Consider the following 11,799-nt stretch of genomic DNA (forward strand, 5'->3'; position numbering starts at 1 on the left):
GCTTAGGAATTAGTATCGATTTTACCAGTTTTAGGTTCCGACGGCTTTTTTTCTAGAATAATCAATATTTTGTCTTAAAAATTTGGGAAATGATAGCGAACACGCTAACGGACGTCCCCACACATTTTTTTGTGTTTTTTTATCAACAAATTTTTCATATTGCTAACAACGTACGTGTATATTTCGAGGTTATGTGTGTTACAATTCATCCGAACGTTACTTCCAAACTACACAATATTTTTGGCCGAAAACTTTGGACTTGCAAATAAACATAGTAACTAATCTCCCGGAACTAACCCTTTTTGCAGGCAATCAAAAAAGTTTATTTCATAAATAATTTCCAGATTATCGGAAAGGCAGAGATGAAAAACGACGTAACCTCAAAATAATACATATGCATAAAAGTTTTATTTAGCACAATAAATTTTTTTGTTATTATCCCTCAAAAAAGAGTCCGGGGACGTCCGTTATGATATTTTATAGCATCTCCGAATTCAGTTTTTAAAAATTTTCATTTTTGTGGAAAAAAAGCCGGGGAAATCACATGCCCTTAAACATGATTGCACTATTCGCAATTCGCATATGGAAGCGCAAAACTGTAGTAAATTTTGGTACAGCATCTTGCTATGGAACGGAAGTGTCTCTCTCTTCTCGCTCGACCAATCCGCAGTCAGCTGCCAAGGTGGCGCGTCCCTTACTACAGGGTCCCTAGATTAGTAGAAGTTTTTACCAATGAGCTGCCTTCACAAGCTTTAGCAGTCACCTCATTGGTCAAAACTGTTCCGCTAATCTACGAACTCCTTGGGGCAGCGCTCTGAGAGAAATGGAGAAATCTGACACTTGCTGACTTGATGACATGTTTCTGTTGTTTTGTAAACTTATTTTGTTGTGGAATGAGATTTAAATTCTTTATTTCGTCTTCATGATGGGAGACTTCATCGCGGCCAACAATATGTGTGGGCAAAATCTTCTGCGTTTGATTTCTCGTGGAAATGCAATTATTGCTGAACTGATGCGACTGAAGGATTATATCCCACCAGTTTATAGGTTAAGTTTAATTTATTTTGATTACAAATTAAATAAACAAATTAATTGGACAATCGATTTATTTTAAATCTGTAAATTACTAACGGAATTTTCTGTTTGTATTATACAGAGTATAAAAAGAACATTCTGTACGAAATCACGAGTGTTCTAAATTCAAAAATAGATAACGTAGATTCCAATAATCCGTCACCATTTCTCTCTCTTTTTTTCTAATACGTTCATTTAGCTGTGATCAGGACGAGACGGAACATCCGATTTTGTCATAAGTTCTGAATTGCAGGAATTATCGAAAAGGTAGAGGAACTGATATGGCAGTTCAAAAAAATCACATGAATTCATGAAGGTTTATTGTGAAACGTATCGGTGACAAGTATTTATTATTTAGATTATATAATAAGTTCAATTCTGCACGAAAGATCATGACAAAGGGGCGCAACGGGACACAATTTCTCTGTCATAAGATCTTTTTGAAATCTACATGTAAAGAACGCTGATTGTACCTAATGTACTGATGTTTAAATATATAATTTCTTGTTTTTCTTGCTATTTGTATCATTTTTTATATTTTTCAAGCCAAGTTTTTAAATATTCTTCCAATCGAGTTTTTTTAATTTTCCAAACATTTGAAAAAAAATACCTACACGTAAATAATAAAATGATGTAAATATGAATATTTTCAAGAAAATGTTAAATTTTTAAATCAATATTCAGACAGGTAAAATTTTTTCCAGTTAAAAACATCCACTTGGAAATTTACGGGAAAACCCGCATGAATTAAGTCAAGCATGTCAAATTTCACGTGAAAAATAAAGCGAATTCATCGAACCATGTGCAAATCCACATGGAAATTCAAAACTTGACATTGACTTCCACGTGGAAACTTATCGTTATTTTTAAACACAAATATTTTGTCGTTTTTTTTGGGGGGGGGGGGGGCGGATTAGACGACACGAATTTTTTTGTTTTGTGAAAAAAATGCCATGTAGTTGCGACTATATGAATTTTGATGTCTATATCGAAAAAAAATATTTAAACTTCTATAGTTTTTTTTTTAAATCTAATTTAGATATTATATAATGAAATGGCGACAATTTTTTGTTAAATTTAACCATTCATAAGGAAGAAAGATAAGAGAATTTTCTTCAGAAAATCAAATTTTCGCATTTTTCTCGAAAACAATAAAAGTTCAACAAAATATTGAAATAAAAGTTTGCACGTTTGACAAAGTTCAACAAAAATACCTCTTGTAAATTTGTGATACTCTGCAATTTCTACTTCTCATGGTGTGCCTTGACTGACTTCAACCCAAAAGGACTTGCATTTTTCAGTTTTTTTCTGAATATACTTCTGGGATTCTCCGCGATCATTTTGAGCCCGAAAAGAAAAAAATAGCTTGAGCCATTTTTGAGAAAACTCTTTTTATTTTTTTGAAGTCGGTGCTGCACATCTTACGAGAACATGACCCGTCAATATTTTTGAAAAATGGCGAAAACATGGGAAAAAGTTTTTTGAAAATTGCCTTATTCCGGTTTATCCTATGTCCCAGATACAAAGATTAAATTGCTAGGAATTTTCTGCAAAATGAAATAATCGAATGTCCTATTTCGAAAAGTTTGGGAGTTATGGTGAGAAGAAGTCGATCTAAAGCGAACAATTTGAATGAAAAAATATTTTCACATAGTTTTGGGGAAATAGCTTATTCCCTACGCATATCTGGTAAAAACTGCTAAATATTTATTTCAAGAAGACTTGATTTTGAGTAGATGTAAAAGAAAAACATTCTTCTAGCTCTTATAGATCCAAAATTATGGCCTTTTGAATATGATCCTTTTGTTATGAAACTTTGTTTAACATTAGTTTTATAAATAAAGTTTCTTGTTTTTCAAAAGAACTCATTTCCTCATCATTTTAGGTGAAAGTTGCCCGTAAAGATGAACCGGAATGAGACAATAAAAAAAAACTGATTTTTTCCCATGTTTTTCACCATTTTCAAAAATATTTTTTCGTATATCTCGTTGTTTCCAAGAAAATAAAATTTTAAAAGCAAAATGCTCTGGTCCACAAAATGGTTTAGCCCCCATAAAAGACGCAGGATGTCTTCCTTATAAAAGTACAAATTGAATAGAAGATTGGCAACAAATATAAGTGTGGGTTTTTTGTTAAAGTTATCTATACTTTCTAATAAATCGTTACCATTTTGTTAATGTTTTACTTTTCTTATATTTTCCTATTGACTTTGAAAGAGAATGGTAAAACTAGCCAGATTAATCAAATAAAATTGGAATGTCTGAATTAGATCAAAAACTTGAGCAGTTAAAAAAAAATGTCCTCTAAAAATCAAATTATTTTCTCGTCGAGATATTCTGCAACTTGAAGTGTAGAACCTGTCTGTTTTGAAATAGTTTCGAGAATAAAGCTCGATTATTAAATTAAAATAGTGTGCTTTTACATAATTTATTTTTTTGTCATCCGCCATATAAATGCTTCTACCTATTCCTGAAAAGATTAGTTCTGAAAACCAAAATTATAAATTACGAGAAAATCGGGTCTCCCGGCCCACTACGGCTTTTCCTACCTACGCTACCGATGAAAATGTTGGGTACATTTCTTGTGACTATTTGAAAATGTATAATTCATTTCAAAGACAAATATCTGTGCAGAACCTGAATCTGCGGCTTTTTTAGTGCAATCATTTGAAAGATTAGAAAATGTTGTGGCAAATCCGCGTACGTTGAGCCTATTTTAATAAATGATTCAACAAATATTTAAGTTCAAAGTCAGAAGTTTTTTTAGCAAAATGAACATGTTGAAATCCTGGATTCAAACCTTTGTTTAATCTAGTGTTTGCCTTCATTCTTTTATAAAAAGCAACGTCAGACTTTTACTCATTAATTTCATAATGTTCAATTGGGATGTTTATTTAGATTTAGATAGTAGAATTTACTCTTGATTTGATGATTTTTCCACATTTTTAGGACTACTTTTTTATATTTTTGTATAGAGTTGAACTCAAAATTTCAAAATGTTTAATTTGCTAAGAAAAAGTTTCGAATTTGTAGCTAAATATTTTTGGACTCGTTCATTGAAATAATTTCAACGAAGGCGTATTCGACAAAGTCGTAGATTCAATTTCCGCAGATATTCGTCGTTAAAAAATTGTTTATACAGAAATATTGACCTATAGAAGCCTTCAAAGACCAATTTTCTATTTCGAGCCATATATGCAGTGGGAAGTTGGGATAACTATTTCGATAATAAAACCAGTTTTGAGAAGCAATTTCGTACTTCTAGCGCTTTGAACAAAATAAATTCTAATAGGTACCTAATAGAGCCGCTTACAGCACATCACTTCGCATTTCAATCCGGGTCATTCTATTCCGAAGGTCCACTAAAATGCCTAATCTGCCGTGATTTCAGAAAGAACCGTTGACACTGAAAACTGTTCGAATCTTTATTCCCGTGTATCGCGGATTCTAATTCATTTTTGGAAGTTTTTGTTGTTATTCTTGACTAATTTTCATATGATCTTTTCAGTTTTGCAAAAAAAAAAAGTTAAAAAATGTTAATTAATTATCTAAAATACAATTAACGATGTTTATTGGGATGCTGAAATTCGGAAAATGTCGTAACGGTCAGTTACGGATCTCTTCGAATCACAGACCTTCGAAATAGCCCCCCGTGATTTGAGAGGATGTGGGTCGCGGCAAAAGAATATGAAAGAGTGGGATTATCATAAAATATGATTAAATTATGAAATTATAATTACAATTTATTGAAATAAATATGATTAATATCTATTGGGCTTCTTTTAAAAAATCGTTAAAAAGATAAAACCATTATGGATATATTATGATATGTAATATTGAATAATGATTATAATTTCACAATTTAATAATATTTTATAATAATCCCACTCTTTCATATTCTTTTGCCGTGAACCGCATCCTCTCAAATCACTGGGAGCTTATTTCTATATATAAGAATATTATAAGTTTTATTCAATTTCATGAATAATAATAATAATGAAACTGAAAGGATTTCAAACATACTTGGATTATAATCATGTGATAAAATTTCACATTTTAATCATAAAAAAAAATATATAGCATAAGATATATTTTTTTAAATAATAATTCTAAAATAAAGTATTTTAACACATTTAGCGTTCGTCGGTATCGTGCAGATTACAAAGAACAACTGTTTTAATAATAAGTTATGTATTTAGCAAATTTTTTAAGTGAAATAAATTATGATTGTCTCATTTTTAATTTTAAGCGTTCAGAATTGAACAATTTTAATTTGAATTCAAAAATCTCAAAAGGATTTAAATCATACAAAATTCATAGGAATGCAAATAGTATTATTAAAATATTTTAACATTAAAACTGATTAGACAAATTCTTCTGAAATTAAAAAACAAATTCACCTTTATTTTCACCGTTCGTAATAGAACAATTTTCAATTCTAAACCTTCATAATTGAATTTTCCTAACAAAAAAAAAACGTTAGAATCGCGAATTATTGTGATATTAAAACTTTTTTGTAAATTTAATTATTTAGAAATTAACAATATTAAAATTTTTAATTATGATTTTCGAAATTCAATCCTTTCAGTTTTAATCGTGGAATTTAAACTACTTGGATTACTGTAAGTAAATTTAAATCGTCTATAAATGAGTTATTTTTAAATATTCAATTATACTTTTCGAAATTCAATCAATTCAATTTTAATTGTAAAACTTAAACTTATGATTGGGAAAGTTGAAAATCTAGTGTTTAACAAAAGAAGTCTGAATTCAGAAAATAAAACCTTTGAAAATTAAAGAAACTATTCAATTGCAATTTTTCAACCTTTGGAAAATTTGGAACATTTTTCAAATAGGAAAACTTTAATATTTGAATGTACTTGGGAGACATTTAATTAAAAATAGTTTAATTACAAATCCTTTAAACTGAAAAGTGTGCAACTATCAAATCTTTCATTTTGATACTCTGTAGACGCACATCTTTGATTGAGATTTTTTTTATCAAATTGACAGTTTTTTTTTATTAAAAATTAAAAACCGGAAATTTTTATTGTACCGAGATCATTGACTTTTGAAACTAAACTCGCGAAAACTTGGCTGCTGCTAGAGGAAATGATCTCGATTTTTCTCCAAATATGTAGAAAAACCTCTACCGATGCCAATTAGGTTTTAAAAATATATTTTTTTCTGATATTTGCAACATGGAAATTATTGTAAACCATCGCCGCCAGAAATCGTTTCATCAGACTTTGACGAGAAAAAGTCTACAGGATTGTTTCGCGGACGGAAAACTTCCAGTGGCAAAGTTGCTTCTTGGTGTTTAAGGACAATTTTGACACAACAGTCTAATTTTTCTCTTTGTTTAAAAGATTCGAGCGATTTTTTATTTCTGTGGGCCCACTCGGATCAAGTCGACAGGCGCGGAGCCCTCGTACCGTCCACAGTGGTCTAGAATAAGAAGGTTTTGTTCATAATCGCCCGCAGGTCGTATTTCTTAACTGATTTTAAGGTTCTTGTTTTAGAAATGTTCAGAATTAAATTCTTAAGAGAATTTGTATTTGCTATTTTTAATTTTTGCCACAGCAACAATATATTCAAATTTTAATTTTAATTTTGAAAAAACTCAATTTGATAAAAAAATTTTTAAAAAATATGCTTCGCTCGCAAGTTTGAGCGAGCGACTGTTAGTTCTCGCGCTTCGCTCCTGACAATGTATTTACCTCGGGCCACGCGCTCGATCTTTGTTCACAGACTTTTAAAAACTAAAGATGAAAGCATCGACAACAGTAATCTGATGATTGTGAATTCTATTTTGTTAAAGCTCCTTCGGCTTTAAAGAACACATTCTTATCACGTATCTCGTGCTTCGCACTCGAGTTTCTCCCTGAAATTGTATATCAGTCCCATAAATGTATATTATTATAAATCGTAACTTGCATTGGTATAAAAACAGACGAAGTTTCATTGTCCGTTTAAAAAAAATGGGCATTCTTTTAAAAAATTTGGTTATTCAACGTTTTATCGAAAAATTTTCTGCGATTCGGCAACGAACGGAGTACTGGGAGAGCGAGTCCGAGCGCTAATGACGTTATGGAATCCACAAGCTCAATTATTCAATTTTAAAGGTTCACAATTGGAAATTTTTTCAGTTTTAACGGTGGAAATAAAGGTGATTTCATTTTTGATTTAGAAAAGTTCATCAAATTAATTTTTAAGTTAAATAATAATTTTTTTAATTTTTTAAAAATGTATAAGCTTTTCTTTGAAATAATCAATTTAGTTCGTATTTTCAACTTCTTCCTAATGCAATTGTCTAAATTAGAAAGTTTTAGTTCGAATGTTTTGAAGTTTGGAAGCTTCTGTTTGAAATTTTTTCCAATTAAAATTTATCCAATTTTAAACGCTTTCATTCAGAAATGATAGAAGTTAAATTTCTTTGCATTCCATTATAAATATTGTCAATTTTTTTATTTTACCTGTCTAAAATATTTTCAATTTAAACGTGTTAAAGTAAAAATTATTTTCGATATTATCTTCGTAAAATAATGTGTGTTGTAAACTCAAAAGATGAATATATTTTTTAATTTGTTAACCAATTAAAAGTATTAAATAAAACAAATTTAAAAATAATATTTGATAAATTTTCTCTGGAAATATACATATTATTTTTTCCTCTTTAAACAATTGAAATGATTTACAAATATTTTTTAAATGCATTTTTTAACATTACAACTTCTTATTACCTTAATACTGTTATTAATTATAACGAATACAAACATTCAATAATAATTTTTCATTTACAGCTTAAAATAATTATAGTTACGGCTTTTCTCGAATTACACACTTTTTTTCTCGGGTTTCGATGATTCAGGAGAATACTGTAAACAAATACGGACCTCTCGGAAATGACGAATGTTCGATATCACCGCCCGATAATTTAGTAAAGTCCATAACTGCCTTTTGCGGTGTTTTTTTGAATTTTTCTGTGACGTATTCAGCCGTCCGTGATTTCATCCTGCAGTTAATGGCCAGTTACGGTTCTTTCCTAAACCACGACACACCAAAATTTGTAGTTAACGGCATTTCCCCAAAATTTAGCAATAATTATTTAAAAAGTTATTAGCAATTTGGAAAAAATATTTCGATAATCAGGTGTATCTTTTCTTCATGATTCCAACTATATTAAAAACTCATTTTTCGATTTTTATGCAGTTAACGGTGTTTTTTTTTAGTCACGGCAGTAATAGAACCTGCTAGGGAAGCAAATTCAAACTTGCAGCAATTGGAATAAAGCAAATCTCAATAAGTGCGTAATAGAGCCGCTTCAAATACATCACTTCGAATTTTAATTCGGGTAATTTCGTTCCGAATGTTCAATAAAATACCTAATAGAACTTTTTCAAACAACAATTTTGTACTTAATATCATGTACAGTAAAATAATACCTTATTGTTTCCACTTAGATCCATTAGAAAAAAATCAACAAACGAATATAAATACCGAATAAGACCTGTTAGAAACCAACTTAAAATAAAAATCCTATTTAAAACTACTAAGGACCGTATAAGATTCCGTCTGCGTATTCTAAATGGCGTCTATTGATGTCTAAATGTCATATTTACTAGGGTACTCAAACTCTCCTTCGGGAATGTAAATTATTCAGAAATGTAACTTTTCTTTTCAATTCTGAACAAACATTCCGTTTTCATTTGAAATTGAGAGAAAAATGGTTAAAATTTTGTTTTATATTAATGTGTGGAGCGTGAATTTTCGCGAGAAAGGAGAGCATTTGTTGATGTTTATTTTAGAAAGATATTCGGGTTTTTGTGGATAATGAACAATTTTGCTTTTGAGTGAATTATATTTTTTTGATAGAAGAAACATCCAAGTGGTAAAAATAGTTGTAGCTTCTTTAAGATTCTTTACGAAATTGTTACAAGGAAAAAATGTATTCATAAAAAATCCACAAACTTGTGTAATAGTAATAGTAGTAGTGCAATAGCAAATTTCAGAATTGAATATAAAAAGATTATTTTTATTATGGTAACAACACATTAAGCACAAACTGAAATATCATCGCCTACTGAAAACCGAAAATGTGTAATTTCGACCCTTACTCACAAAAATGCGAATATCCCAGAAAGCAGAACTGGCAACACACAATAATAACCAAATTGCTTACACTTCAGATTGGATTCGAAGAGGGATATTCAAAATTATGGTTCGGTTGTGATAGACTTCGCTTACTTCAAAACTGCAACTGCATGTGAAGAAAAGATTGAAAATGATGCTGTAAGTTATGAAAATATATTTTGATAAAATAATATTGCATTACAAAATTAATTTATATTCACAGAATTTACAAGTCTTAGATGAGGAGCTTCGAAACAATTATTCTCAAATTCTTTTAAGATTTTACATAGCCTTCGAAGGCATTCATAAATATATTACCGAGTTGAATTCTTACGTAGACGAATTGGAGGATGGAATATATATTCAACAGACAGTTGAATCCATTATGTTAAATGAGGAAGGAAAGCAGTTAATGGTACCCAATTTATTTTTTACTAATTATCTTCCAGAGAATTACTTGATAAATTAAATTTTCATTGCGTGACTACTATTGTATGATAGTAGGTGAAATCACCGAAAAAATTGTGCCGTTTTGAATATCTAATTTTCATATGGTTTCATTTCCAAGACTTCAGATTTAAAAGTATCCAGTTTTTAAACCTTAAATTTAAATAACACAGTTTTTAAGTCTTAAAATTTAGCTTTTAAATTCAAAACCTTTTAAATTTGCTTTAATATGTCATTTTTAATACAATTTTTAGGAATGAAAATTTGACGGCATTTCATTTTAAACCTTTTAAATGTTCAGGTTTACATTTTTAAGTTAAAGAATATTGAGGGCCTCTGATAAATTTTATTATTTTAATATTTTGAAGCCCTTACATTTGAACATGGTCTAATTAGAAGGTTTCTAATTTGTATCTATAAGTGTTTTAAGTTTTTATTCTAAATATTCAAACTCGGAAGTTTTACTTTGATTGCTTTAAGCTTTAAAAGCTTAATTTTTGTAATTTTAATGCCCGGAAAAAATGTGTGAAAATAGGGATTTTGTCTTGTATTTTAGCGGTCACCTTGCCTTACCGATTGAAGCTTTTTGTTTTTTCGTTAAAAGGATTTCCTGCAGAATAAAAATTGATGCATTATATCTTTTGTCTACTTCACGGAATTCCGTAGATTTCTATTTAAAACGTGTCTCCTATTATTTTTCAAACTGTTTAAGCTCAAATTGAATAATTTTTTTCAGTGTGAAGCTATTTACTTATATGGTATCATGTTACTCTTGACGGACTTCTATTTTGAGGGGCCCATCAGAGAGCGATTACTTGTTTCTTATTATCGATATCACGCTCAAGGTTCATCAGCAACGAGAGTGGAAGACGTTTGTATGCTATTAAGATCGACTGGATTTGTAAAATCTTCAGGGAAAAGGCCTCCCAATTATCCTGAAGTTTACTTCGAGTAAGATTTCCTCAGAACTTCATTATTCATTTAGTTAAAATAATATCTCCAAAAGAAAAAGTTTCTTTTTCTGCATTTCTCTTAAAATTTGCAAGTGTCAAATCATTAATCTTTGTTTACTATGTGAAATACACTTTGATATATTGTTGTTTCTAAAATTGCAAATATTTGTATTTTAGGAGAGTGCCTATCAATACTTCGTTCATCGATCTTGTTATCGCCCGCTTGAGATCCGACGAACTTTATAACCAGAGTGTTGCATTTCCGCATCCAGAACACCGAAGTGTTGCCCTAGCAAATCAGTCTTCAATGCTGGTCGTGATATTGTCATTCAAACCAACCGCATTGCACAATCAAACGGCAATTATGAGGGAAATAGTAGACAGATTTTTTCCTGATACTTGGGTCATAAGCGTTTATATGGGAATCGTAATAGATCTTTGGGATTGGTGGCTTCCGTACAAAGCTGCACGTTCGGCTTTGAACAATACTCTTGAGAGTAACAATATTAAGATCGTATCTCAAAAGTACGGTCAGGCAATGGAAGTAAGAAGTTCTTTTAGTATTTTAATAATTTTAAAGTTTACAATTTTCTACTGATAAAAAAGCTATTGTTTCTTTTGGCGTAAGGGGGAGGGTCGGTAAGGCCGGTTTTTGGCCTAATTTATTTTTGAACCAAAAAATCTAAAAAAATCATGGTAGTATCTTATAAGTATCCCGAGTCGATTGCACGCTAAACGGACTACCCTCCACCCCCCAGCCACCCCTACAAATATAGGAAACACCACTACCCACTACCTGTATTTTCGAGAGATTTGACACTCTTAAACATGTATTCTGAGGTTAGCTCGGGTTTACTATGGTTTTCGAGGTCGCCGAATACAAATCTGGCGTCCTTTGGCTTTTATCGCGTCAGGTTCAAGGTCATTGGAAGGTCAAATCGAGAGAAAACGGTAAAAAAATCCAAAAAAATACGTTATAGGTTTTTGGAGTCGCTAATTACGAATCTGGTATCCGTTGAACTCTATCGCTTCAGGTTCAAGGTCATTTGAAGGTCAAATCGAGAAAAACCGGTAAAAATTTTTTTAAAAAAAGGTCATGACCTTGAACCTGACGCGATAAAGGTCAGCGGACACAAGGTTCGTAATCAGCGACCCCAAAAACCTATAACATATTTAAAAAAAAAAAATTTTAC

At 30.6% G+C, this 11,799-nt stretch overlaps 1 protein-coding gene across 1 annotated transcript in view; it reads left to right on the top strand.

Moving 5' to 3' along the window:
* The first annotated feature begins 849 nt into the window (after window positions 1-849).
* LOC117172651 (WASH complex subunit 5) overlaps window positions 850-11,799 on the top strand; it is a 31,113-nt gene continuing 20,163 nt past the window's right edge. Inside the window, exons 1-5 of the mRNA XM_033360772.1 lie at window positions 850-1,047; window positions 9,263-9,365; window positions 9,430-9,621; window positions 10,390-10,604; window positions 10,784-11,150. Coding sequence (XP_033216663.1) covers window positions 923-1,047; window positions 9,263-9,365; window positions 9,430-9,621; window positions 10,390-10,604; window positions 10,784-11,150 — 1,002 coding nt within the window. The 5' untranslated portion in view covers window positions 850-922. The remainder of the gene's footprint in view (window positions 1,048-9,262; window positions 9,366-9,429; window positions 9,622-10,389; window positions 10,605-10,783; window positions 11,151-11,799) is intronic.

Source organism: Belonocnema kinseyi, chromosome 1 (genome assembly GCF_010883055.1).
Source record: "Belonocnema kinseyi isolate 2016_QV_RU_SX_M_011 chromosome 1, B_treatae_v1, whole genome shotgun sequence".
NCBI classification, from domain to species: domain Eukaryota; kingdom Metazoa; phylum Arthropoda; class Insecta; order Hymenoptera; family Cynipidae; genus Belonocnema; species Belonocnema kinseyi.